Source organism: Pteropus alecto, unplaced genomic scaffold, assembly GCF_000325575.1.
Source record: "Pteropus alecto unplaced genomic scaffold, ASM32557v1 scaffold189, whole genome shotgun sequence".
Classification (NCBI taxonomy): Eukaryota; Metazoa; Chordata; class Mammalia; order Chiroptera; family Pteropodidae; genus Pteropus; species Pteropus alecto.
Genome location: NW_006442117.1, coordinates 2,743,768 through 2,756,658, shown reverse-complemented (window position 1 = coordinate 2,756,658; position 12,891 = coordinate 2,743,768). Strand labels below are relative to the sequence as shown.

Here is a 12,891-nt window from a genome sequence, read left to right as displayed (position 1 = left end):
ACGCACATGCACAGTACCCGCAGCTCCCGCTCCCAAGATGTGTCGCCTGAGCCAGGGCCAGCCGGTGAAGCAGGGGCCGTCCCCTCGTCCCCAGAGCAGCTCTCGACCTGCTGCGCTCTCCGGCCGCCCTGCGTCCCTGCCCGGGAATGACCTCGGGGTGCACCCCAAGGACTGGGTCACACCCGGCAGGCCCTCCATCCGGAGCCGCGGAAGTCACTGAATCTGCGCACGTCAGCTGGGCCTTCACTTCCCAGCAAACCTCGGTTCTTCATCTTGGGGGACATTTCTCCCTGAAAGAGCAGTCTGCACTGGCAAGATGCTGACTGTCACTACACGGCTGACAATGCCCAGCCACCAAACAGCCTACATTCCCTAAGCCATCACCCACCCAGAACTTTCCTGTCTGTTGAAAACGAGCCTGAAACCACCCAATCCCCAGTCTGAACTGGTTCAGAAGCAGCCAGGCGGTGGTGGATGCTCCGGACACCTCTATGTGCACTGAGGCCCCACCGAGCTGTACCCCCAACTCTGCCCTGCCTGCAGAGGGACCAGCTTCGCTGTCTGCACACTGGGCCTGGAGGGGGATCCAGAACCCCCCACTACCCACAGACCCCAGGGGTCCCACAGGCCCCAAGGCTAGCGGATGACACCTGAGACACACCGGCGGGCAGCTCTGCTCTAATTCCTGTCACCACAAGGTATGGACTGTCAGGTGGCTGGAAACACTGCTAGAGAGCTACCCACCTGCTGTGTCTCCACTCAGGGAAATCGGATCCCAAGCCGCTGTCTCTGACGTAAATTATGTAGAGATGAAGCAGGCTTACAGAATTGGGACAAGACCTTTCAAAGTTAGAGAAAGTCTATTTGATGCCACTAGGAATTTTTTTAAAAGCTTATTTTTGCGTGTGGGCATAAAAACAACACATGAGGAAAACAACTTGGAAGGCAGAGAAGAGAGATCACGAACTTTAGCACGAGCTGTTCTGAGTTATTTTCACGTGACTGCGCTGGGCCGCATGAGAACGGTACGAAGGGAAGGGTTCGCGTCGCACAGCGAGGCAGCCCAGCGCTGTGCGGGGGCCTCAGGACACCGGCCAGGACTTGGCCCCCTCCCCCATTCTCCCAGCCCATATTGGACGCTTTCCTCACACTTCCCGCTGCCCAGCCGGTGTTGTCTGTCTGCTCTCCAGGCTAGAGGGAGGTACAGGCAATGGGTAGAAGGCAGGTGCCAACCCCGTCTGTCCCCTTTTAAGAATCCCCATCCAGAAACTTCCACTGGACATCTCTCTGGCCAGGGCGAGTTACTGACTCACCTGAAAGCAAAGGGGCCTGGGAAGGGAAATAATGTGTCTGGGCGGTGACTGCCCTAAGTGACAGTGGACACTGGGTAGGCGACAGCGGTGTCTGGCACAAGTGTCCACCCACAGTCAGATTCCAGTCATGAGTCATCAGGGAAAAGGATACTCGGACACGCTTCGGCAATGCCTCCTTTGTCACCAGCGCAATTCACTGCACAGTTCCGCAAAGAAACTTCTTGCAACTTGCTCAGCTGACTGCATGAAAAACACATAGTTCACATGTATGCATAAACACGTACGCTTTCCGCTGGCCCTTTAAAAAATCAGAAAGCATTTCAGACACGTAACAAGGTACCAAAAATAACAAATACTAGTACCTACCACCTGACGTGAGAAATAAAGCGTTACTGAACAGAGAGCGCGCCTCGCGGACGCTGCGAACACGACCAGTCCTTGGCGCCCCTTCCCGCGGCACGCCGACCTCCTCCGCGGGGCCCGGCACGCTGCTCTCGGTGTCTGCTCACTCCTACACGTTTCTTAAGAGCTTTACTATATATTCCACATCCCTAAACAATTACGGCATTTTTGAACGTTATAAAACAATAGAAAAGGTATGATACTTGTACATTTCCTCCTGCAAACTACTTTTCTATATTGCTCGGCAGTGAGATTTAGCTACATCGACACACGTACCCTAGAACATTCGTTTCGCATCTTATAGTTTACTATCTGAACAGGTGACAACTAATTTATTTACTCCTCTGCTGACAGTTAGATTATTCCCAACAGTGCTGAAGTAAACACTGGTGCATACTTCTTGCGCTCAGTCTCCCTAGGGATTCAGCTACTAGATACCCACTTTTTCAGTGCGGAGAATCTGTGTTTTCTAATCATTAAAAGAGCCCACGTGTTCCAGCGTCTACGTGTCTACACAGAGTCTGGAGCCCGACTGCCGGGTTCAAACCCCAAGTCCACCACTCCTTTGGCCATGGGCGAGTTAACCTCTCTTCGTGGCAGAGTCCACGTGTTTAAAATGCTACGATGCGCACTCATGTTCACAGCAGCATCACTAACAACAGCCAAAGTGTGGAAGAAACCCAAGTATCTGTCAATAGATGACTGTGGTCTAGACATACAGTGGAATATTATGCAGCCTTAAAAAGGAAGAACAGTGTGACACAGGCTGCAACATGGGTGAACCTCGAGGACATTATGCTGGGTGAAATAAGGACAAACACTGTGATTCTTATACAGGCACCTCGAGGAGTCACATTCATAGAGACAGAAAGTAGATGCCTGGGGTGCCGGGGCTGCGGGGGGCGGGTGGGGAGTTGCTGAATGCGCAGACAGCTTAAGTCTGGGAAGATGAAAACGTTCTGCGGATGGATGGTGATGACTGATAGCTGCACGACATTGTGACTATGCTTAATGCCACTGAACTATACATTTAAAAATGGCTAAGGTGGTAAATTCTGTTTGTGTATTTTACAATTTTTTAAAATGCAATAATTTAGTGCGTTAGTATTTGTGGAATTCTCAGACTACTGCCTGACATCTAGTAAGTTATTTCATAAGCACTTATAAAAATAAACATAAAGCTGACAATCTTTGGGTAAAACACTAAGAGACAATGCAAGGCACGAGCGATCGCCATCGTCAGAAACTAGGGAGATGGGCAGCAGCGAGACTCTCGGGCAGAGGCTCCCCAACTTTCTCAGCTCGTGGGGCCCCTGGTGTTCCGGTGAGTTTTCCACGGTGCCGAAGCCTAAAGGAATAACTAACCGTTATGTTTAGTGAGTGGTTGGGACCAAACAACTGAGGATTCACATCCTATCAACTCAGTGTCTGCTGGGCAGTGCGGCTCCCCGAACTCAGGGACCGACCGGACGGGACACCCCCACCTCCACTCTCCGTCCTGAACGGTTTTCGGGAGGTACCTGCTTTTTATCGCAGCAATTGCCAAACCTGGCTTCGCAGGGATGGGCCATGGGCCGCCCCTGAAAGGAATCACAGGACCAGGAAACTGGGAACTGCCTCAAACTAGTAGTTTGCGCCGTGTCCGACAGATGTCACCGTTTCCCTCTAACATTGAAAATACTCCGCTGGGCCCCAGAGAGTTCGCTGCCTGCGGTGCCGGGAAACTGGAACAAAGGGACTGAGTCTCAATACAGACCTCGCAGCCCAGAGCCAAAGCCACCTGCAACAGAACTCACGCCTAAGGGATCCCACTTGATTCCTTTATTCGTAGTGCTACGAACTCAAAGCTGGCCAGCTGGATATCACTAAGGAGATCATACGATGACCGGCTCACGGTTTCCATCCCGAATAAGGACGAGGACGACCTCTGCTCTCCCCACGTCTCCCTTGTTACAGCAGCAGCTCTGCCAGCTCAGGGCCGATAAGTCAATTGGTGTCAGAGCAGCTCAGCTGACACCTGAACCCAGCTTTGGGTCCTTTCCAAGAAAGACACTAGCTAATTACTGAACACTCAAATAATGCAGTCATTCACCAGAAAAATTCATGAGTTACGCAGTTGTTTCTAAACGAAGGGCAAAATCTGTTTGCAATGTGTCGGTAATATTCGCAGGGGCCCGGGCAGTCTAAAGAGATTAACCAAGAAGAAAAGTGTCTCTTTTGAGGTAAAAGATATTTAAATACTTGCATCTTAAATGGGAAAAATAAGTCTATGAAGCGCACAGTTCTTTAAATCACATAAATCAGTAGGATAAACAGCAAAAGCCAATTCGTGATTGTTATATCTCGGCGGCGTCATCAGTTGTGACTTCCTTTTGTTCAATTTATATTGTCTAAATTTTCAAAATAAATGCATATTGTTTTGTAATTAACAATCGACGTGTTTTTTAAAATCGTGATTTGAGGTGTTGTTAAAAACTGGTTATCTCTGTTAAGAAGCAGAGCTATTAAGAAATTTATTTTTATTCTATCACACTACGTAAAATAAAGTTAAATGTTACAATGTAGGTAAAATTCAATTTCATAAGAAGATAACACGAATTTATTCTTCAGCATTGTCCCCATGTGCTCTTTAAATTCTGTATGATGTTAATTCTCAATAATAACAATGACAGCACCAAAAAGATAGCAAAGAAATTTACTGTGAACAAAATCAGTTTAATTCTTTTCCTTGAGACTAAAAGTAAAAGATCGCAGGCCTGAGCCAAGCAGCTGCAAATCTACTCTCCAGAGTGTCCACCAGGGGTCACTACTAGGACACCTCATCCGGGTCAGGGTCAAAGCGCTGCACTGACCACTAAACCTGTGTAACCTGGAAGGGTGTCCGGCGCCTGTGTTTCCGTGAGAACATCAGCTTCCACCCTGATTCAGTTCATCAGAGCGCGCAGTGGGCCTCTCGGGAGTCAGTGTACGCAGTTTCAGAGAACAAAGGCTGTTCAGACTCAGCAGTTTTAAGACACTATTTCGTGCCCCTCCGACTGCCACATAACTGGGGTTCTTCTTAAAATCAAGTGCCCAGGGTGTCCTGACTCAGGAGGTCTGGGATGGCACCCAGGAGTCTGTATGTCTCGAAAGCACCCCAGAAGATACAAGGGTGCACCAGATGATGGGAATGACTGGACCCTAGGTGGCACCAGCATGCTACGCAGCACAGGTGACAATTTAGACTTGTTTCAATTCTGACATCAACCAGATGGAAGTGTCACCATGAAATGGAGAAGGACCAAAATGTCAACCTTAGTTACTTAATAAGTAGTCAATACAAGACAGCATGGTATAATTGCCAATAATGGGCAAATCGATACTTTAATTCCAATCCGCCTACCATTATCGATTCCACTTACCTTTGCTGTTTTATAATAGAATCAAAACCAACAGTTTCCACGGGTTTATTTCCAATTGTAACAAGATGTTCTTTCCCAGCTGCTTCTGCTTCCTCTTCTAACGCATACCGGTTCTTAAGTGCAGTAAGAAAATCTACTCCAAAATTTGCTTTGTTTGGACGGATAAAGGATCCTCCTGTTGGGTGCCTGGAAAAGGAGAAAAATGGAACATAGAAAATATCATCCATGGGGACATTTAAAAAGATGACACACGCAAAAATCCTTTATAAACTGTCACTCTGCCAGATTTATATAAATCTGTTTACAAATCCATTAGCAAATAAAATATACAATTTTAAAGAGAAAAAACTCCACTAAGAATAGCGATAGATGCAGTATTCTGAAGGTATTCAAAATTTTCTGCATGCTGGAAAAACCAAAATCAGCATAAAAGGAAACAACATGCTAAAAAAAAGTATGTGATTGGTATGATCGGTCACAAAGGGCTGAGCTTCTGCAAGCATGTGAGACCCCAAGAGATTAAACAGACACAAAACAAGCCACGTAAGAGTCAACAGAAGTATTAAGCCAATGGGGGGCAGTTATACCTTGCTAATGATTAAGAAATGCAAATTCAAATAGACTGTTTTTCAGAAAATGCAAAAATAAAGAAAAATCTTAACACCTTAAAGACTGCAAGGTTCGGTTTATTTTTGACTGTACAAACATACTCCTGGAAATCTGTCAGCAGGCAATTATTAAAAAATAAAAAGAAATCTGCATTTACAAAGATTCTGCATAATAGCATTTATTTGTAATTGAGGGACTCTTGAACCCATAAATATGCCCAGCTGGAGAGAAACTATTAAGTAAACCAGATAGTCACTAAAAAATTCTAGCTGAAACACGTAATAAAATTACTCACAAAACGCTGAGATTTCTAAAAATTGAACCAAGTTGTACATGATACGACTAGAGAGGAATCCTATTTACAGAGAGATAAGAGATTGGACAAGGGTACAAAGAAAGGAAAACATTTGTGGATAAAAGGACTATGCACAGCATCTTTTAAACGACAACTTAAATTTGAACTGAATACATTTTAAACACGGGACGGGTGGAAACAATTCTACAGAAATGCAGGATATTTTACCACAATTTGTATTCAGGTTTTATAGCAATTTTTAATAATCTCTAGGAGAATTTAACAGAAATATTAATTATATTGCTATACATAATGACCAGTCTGCCAGACTTTCCAAGAGATTCAAAACAGGTCTTCAGACCCACTAAATATCAGCATTCGGCATGACATCACGACAATGACACTTTATTTTCAGGGCAATCCAAGTGCGCCCTATATAACAGCTGAAAATGTTAACACCATTTGATAACTATAGAGAATAAATGATTTAATACATGAACTCCCCAAAATTGTATCAGGAACACTATTTCGGCTGACAACCTTTCACTCTTATAAAGATCGGCCCTTGGCTCGCCTGGGTGTCCTGTCTCGTCTGCCCGGGAGAGGCCCAGCGGCGGCGCCGCTCCAGGGTCTTGGACTGCGGAGTCTCAGGCTGGGAGCCCGGCAGACGGACTGTCCTCTTTCCCCATCGCCTCTTTCTGCTCCGAGGGGCAAGCAGAGGCGTGGGCCTTTAGAAAGCTGCGTGGGCAGAAGGTGCTGGCGACTCTGGTCAAAGCAGCACTGCGACGCGAACGAGGATCCTGCATGGTTTAATGGAGAGGACCCAAAGGCGGCAAGGAGCGCCGATGTTGGTAGCGAGGCGGCCACCCCGTGCAGGACATCGAAAACAACCTGGAGGCGGCCACTGAAACCGCGGTGGCTGCCACGAGCAGGCTGGTGGCCCCCGTGCGGCGGGCCGACCCCGAGAACCGGATCCGGGCGGACTCGACTTCCCTCCGACCCCGGGGAGCGCGTGCCGGCTCCGCGCCCAGCACTCCCGGGACCAGACGGGTGCCACCGAGCAGGATGACCACCTGCCCAGCGACCAGCACCTGCTCCGCTGCCGCGTCCCAACTTCTGGGGTCTCTGAGACGAAGTGCCAGGTGGACAAAGTCACGTTCGACGTGGGCGGCCGGCGCGACGAACGCCGCCGAGGATCCGAGGCTTCGACGATGTGACCGCCATCGCTTGGTGGCGGCCAGCAGCAGCCACGACGAGGTCGTGCGGGAGGACGACCGGACCGACCGGCTGCAGGAGGCTGCGAAGCTGGTGGAGAGCATCTGGGACAGGTGGCTGCGCCCCTGCGCCCCTGCTCGCTGGCGGGGAGCCCGAGGACGGCCTTCCGGGAGGGGCCTGAACCAGCGCGCCGGCCGCGGAGACCAACGACTGCCGTGACGTCAGCACGCGGGGCTCTGCGCGAACCCCACGTTCAATGACTGCCTTCCGCACAGCTAATTCAAAGGGAAATGTAACTGTACACGCAGTTGATCACCCACCACAGGGCGTGGCTAACAAAAGCAACCTTTCCCCACCCGCCAGGGACTCTGCCACCCCCTTTTGCTCCGCGGCTTGCTTAAATATTCCAAATTTAGAAAGCTTAAGTCGGCCTGCAGAAAGAAGAAAAAACAGGCCACACAAGTTCCCTAAGTAAATGAAATAACAGCAGCAAAGAGACATAAATGAAATAAATTTTGTCTTGTGCGGCATTAAAAAAATCAAAATAAAATTTAAATGTGGGCGGAAGGAAATCGGACCTTCCTAGAAGTCGCCATAACTAAAAAGGATGAAAACTCATACTATAAATTTAGAAAGCTTAAGTCGGCCTGCAGAAAGAAGAAAAAACAGGCCACACAAGTTCCCTAAGTAAACGAAGTAACAGCAGCAGAGAGACATAAATGAAATAAATTTTGTCTTGTGCGGCATTAAAAAAATCAAAATAAAATTTAAATGTGGGCGGAAGGAAATCGGACCTTCCTAGAAGACGCCATAACTAAAAAGGATGAAAACTACTACCGATGATAAATTTTGCCAATATAAACAAATACACATTTTTCTGGGAAGCGGGTCCATAGAGATCACCAGATTGTGAAAGGAACTTGTGATCCCCAAAGTTAGAAGTGACGGAGGGAAGAAGTGCCCCAGAGACTATCGGAATCCCCGAGCGTGGTGCCCTGGAAGCCAGAGAAGTAAGTGGACAACTGTGTCCGGCGCTACGAAACCGGAAGCTGGGCCCTGACCCGACCAACGCGCGACCGCGGGCGGGGTCAGCCCCACAGGGTGGGACCGCAGGGAGCACAGACTCCGCTGGTCCTGACCAGCGTCACTGCCAGTGGACGGGAGCAGGGACAGCAGCTGAAGGCAGCTGGGGACTGAAAGGGGTCAATTTAAGACAGAACGGAACGAACTCGCATGCTGACGAAAACAGCCCAGTGGAGCGGGGAACCGACGATGCAGGAAATTAGATTCTGTTGCAGCAGAAGCAAGTTCTGAGTCTGCTGTGATCTCAGAGCATCTCTGGCTACCGGAAGCAGCCTCGGAAATACTTCATTTTAACCCTCGGAAGGGCTCCTACTGTAAACCCCACCGTTCTGTTTTAACAAACACAATTATCTCTCGGCTAAAGAGATTAAACGTAGTTAGAATTATTTTTTAAGAGCTCAGAGTGGTCTGCCTAAGAGACATCTGGTCTAGGGCTTCTCAAACTTAACCTAGAAGCAGAAAGTTACCTGGAAGCTAACTGGACCCCACCCCGAGAGGCTGCCGGGGGTGAGGGGTCCAGGAATCTGCTGTTTAAAACAATGTTCAGGGGATGCTGATGTAGGTGGGCCCCCTGTCCCCGCCTTAAGGAACACTGATCTAACCCATCCTGTTTCAGTCTGGCTACTGGGGACACTGGCGTCCACCATTACAGAGGCATCACCACCAAGACCAAAAGTCGTGGATTCCTGACTACTAGCGTGCGATCCTGTCCCACGCGGCTACCCTGGCTTACAGACACAGACCAATGGCTTACTTTGGTAAATTAAACGCATTCTTTAAATTAAAATCCTCGTTAACGTATATAGCCAATCCTAGGATGGGTGGGGAGAGAGATGGGGGTGGGGTCAGCACGTGGGTGGAGTTCGGTAAAAGCTGGGTCAGTTCCTGGCCCTATGACCAACAGCTGTGTGACCTCAGGCAACTGAATTTACATTCTCAGCCTAAGTTTCCTCATTTATAATATTTACAAGGATTAAACAAACCATAATAAAATATAAACCATCACTATATTGCCTGGCATAAGATACACAGTTACTGTATGTAATATACTATTAAGAATAAACCCGCCAATTGGAAATACTGAGAGAACCCGGAGGCAGTGGCTCCTGCACTTGTTCAGATGGCCCCTGGAGCGATCCCGTCACTATCGATGGCAACATCATCTCGTCATACGAATAGGTACAATTTTGCTAAGAGAAAATACCATTATAAACACATGGCAGGTAAAGTCACACACAACCTCCCCTATCTACTGCTACCTAAAAACCACCCCAAAGTATAGGGGCTTAAAACAGTGATTTGTTATTTCTCACAATTCTGCGGGTGAGGTGGGCTCAGCTGAGTTGATCTGCTGTTTCACATGGTGTCTGCTGGAGTCACCGTGTGGCTGCAGCCAGCAGGGGGCTGCCTGAGGCTGACCCACCCACGATGGCTCCCTCAGACTCCTGGGTGGCTGGACCAGCTAGGGACTCTGGCCTCTCTTCCCAGAAGGGTATTTAGGATTCTCACGTGGTGACAGGCTTGCGAGAGAGTAAAACCAGAACCCGCACGGCCTCTTAGAGCCTAGTCCGAGAACTGATCTGACATCACTTCTGCCACTTGTCAAAGTCCGCCCCAGGCCTTCTAGATTCAGGGTAGGGGAAGGAGCCTCTGCCTCTTGACAGGAGAAGCCACGTGTATGAATCAGAACGGGAATTATTTGCACCCATTTTTGAGACAATCTAGCACGCTCACCCCTCCCAGAAAACACCTGCCGCATTATGCAAGGTTGGATGTGTCCACCTGACCATCGAGGCACAGTGGCTTTGCCTCCACGAACATAATGCTTCTGAGTTTGTGGAAAGTCAAAGGACGCCCTCTGCCACGTGCTGGCTGTGGGCGCAAAGGGTCTAATGTGACCCAGCCTGGGTGAAGCGAAGAGCAAGACCTTAGCACCCCCGCCGTGGCGTCTGATGTCTGGATTCGTGCAGACCAAATCGACAGGGTAGAGATGACCAAATCTTAACCGCTTCCAAACACGGATTAAGAAATGTAAAGGGGCAAAAGATTATAATAAAAAAAAAGGTAAAGGTAATCATTTTAAAAATTGTGAACGAAAACTTCAAGAAACATGAATTTTTCATCTTAAATGTTCATGCACAAGTAAAAAAACATTAAACGCCAATGTTTCTTTTCACAGTCCTGATTTCAGTTTCATTTGGTCACACACGCTTTCACACACACACACACACACACACACACTTGCAAAATACTCAATCATTAGTAATTAGAAGGGTATAAAACAAGGGGCACACAGGCTTAAAGAGATAACCTAGGCTTCAGAACAAAACTAATCGAATATTTAAAATTTCTTTATTCAAAAAACAAAGATATTTTTAATGGAATTTAAGTTTTTGGTTTTTGTTTCTTTAAAGGAACACTTTAGGGACAAAAACTAAGCTTCTTACATGGCCAAGGGCAGAGCCTGACTTCTCCTCCTTAGAGGCCTTTTGCAAAATAGATGCCAGCATTCACTGACCTCGATGTTCACCCCCGCCCCCCAACACACACACCTGCCATCTGTAAGTGTAACGCTCTGGGGACAAATGGCAGGGGCTACAGAGCGGCCAGGATGTGGTCGGTCTTGATGACCAGCTCCTGTCACTTTCCCGAGACGAGCTTCTCATTCTAGAAGTGCATATCTTTCTTCAGCTTGCCAGCCACCAGCCACGCAGCTTCCACCGCCGACGTCGGCACCAGCTCCTGGCTCTGGGCATCCAGGTTCCGCATTTCGCTCGCCTGGTCACACAGGTCAGAGCCCTGTCTCCAGCCTGGACCACAGCACCGCAGTGTCACCGGTCAAGGCCTTGTGTTCCTGTTGAGGGTGGACACACCCCAGGACTGCTTATACCCACTGATGGTCTCGTCAAAGTGACCGTAGAGACCCAGTCTCTTGCTGACCAGGGTCAAGATCTGCTCTGCGATGCAGGCCACCTTCATCTTGGCTTCTGTGGCTGGGTCCTTTGTGATGGAGAAGTCCACCCTGACATAGATGACGACGGTGAAGAACAAGATGTGGAAAACGGCCACCACCAGCGGGGGCTCCGGCAGTGCGAGCACCTCGTCGAACATGTGGAGCGCCACAATGTGCTGGTCTATCAGATTCTTCCGCAGGCAACAGCCACAGGGCAGGCCGGATGTGTCAGGCCGGTGCAGTGCAGCTCGCCTGGACACGGCCGATTTCACAGGGACTGTCACCCTTGACGTTCCCGGCCCCTTCGGGCAAGACGATCTTCACAGGCAGGGCATCTACCGCCAGTCAACAACCAACGCCAAGTCCCCAGGTGTGCAAGGCTGTCTTGGATCCTCCAGCCAATGTCACTTGGAACAAAGACAACCGTCTCCACTAAGCTCACCCAGATCCCCGAGACAAAGAATCATGAGCCATAAAATGGTTGTTTTAAGCTCCAACTTTTGTGGTGCTTTGCCATGCATCAATACCCAAATGAAATAGATGGGGAAATCATTATTTTCACTAACCTCTAATCGAAACTCATTATTTCCTCCAATTATAAATCCAGGTAACAAACCCCAGTCGTATTCATAGTACTTTGTCACCAACAGAAATTGGATATTTGTGTATCATTTTACAGCTGTCCTATCATTAAGAAATCATTTATTCTATCGCCACTTCGAAATTTCAGTAGTTATTAGACCCATCGTTAGATCGTATTATTTAATGTTATTAAAAAATATGTAACTATATCCTAATTTTAAAATATTTTGTTAGTTTATTCCAATGAGACTAAATTTCCATTGTAATACAATGTATTTTATTTTCTGATTTTAAAAATATTATTTTATGCTTCCCCAAAGGGTCTGTAGCATGAAAGGGTCCCTGGTCCAGTGCGGATTCACACTGGAAGAATCTGACTGGACCGCGAAGGAAGAGTAAGAGTTCAGTGGGAACGTGGTGGCACTTCTGTCCTACCATGGGCATCGAGCAGGACCCTAATGTAAACACCTATGAAAATAAACACAGTGGCGAAAAGTGGCCTAGATGACAGAGGCTCTGTTCATCCTTCTGGCCGCCAAATCAAACTTGTGACGGAAACAAGGAGCAGCAGCAAGGAAAAATCCCCCGCGATCTCGATGAACAAGCCATAAAAATAGGGAGAAATCCAAGAAATCATCCTGCAACGGCAGAAGGTAGGACGGGGCGAGGACGCGAGGCTGCCAGGTCTCCAGCAGCCGGGTGGGACAGAGCCTGCGGCAGCTGCACATGACTCTTAAAGGGGCCACGTCCGCGAGCGGGGTTTCGCGGTGATGGACCTGCTCACTCTGAGCACCAGGGCTGGTTCAGCTGCGCGTGGGGGGCACCAGGGACTTACTGGGGGACACTGAGTTGTCAGAGTGAGGGCCGAGGTAAGACTCGCTCTGTACAGAAGTGCCGGCGGTATCTGTTGTGCCCTGCTGAGCGCCCCTCTTCCCAGTGGGCGGACACAGTGCCACCATTGCCATGACATCATCAAACTGGATAACAGAGGTCGCTCAGCCCAGAGGATTCCCTGAAACCCAGCCTCCCCCAACTCGG

At 48.5% G+C, this 12,891-nt stretch overlaps 1 protein-coding gene and 1 pseudogene across 2 annotated transcripts in view; one reads left to right on the top strand and one right to left on the bottom strand.

The window, feature by feature from the left end:
• Positions 1-12,891, bottom strand: part of TBCE (tubulin folding cofactor E) — a 58,638-nt gene that overhangs the window by 12,737 nt on the left and 33,010 nt on the right. For both annotated transcript variants that reach the window (XR_003042810.1, XM_006920731.3), the window contains exons 4-5: positions 5,117-5,302; positions 1,465-1,553 (exon numbers count right to left, since the gene is read on the bottom strand). Coding sequence is in view for 1 of the 2 variants with exons in the window: in XM_006920731.3 (XP_006920793.1) it covers positions 1,465-1,553; positions 5,117-5,302 (275 nt within the window). In the remaining variant the exon portion in view is untranslated. The remainder of the gene's footprint in view (positions 1-1,464; positions 1,554-5,116; positions 5,303-12,891) is intronic.
• Positions 5,486-7,454, top strand: LOC112470020 (annotated as a pseudogene).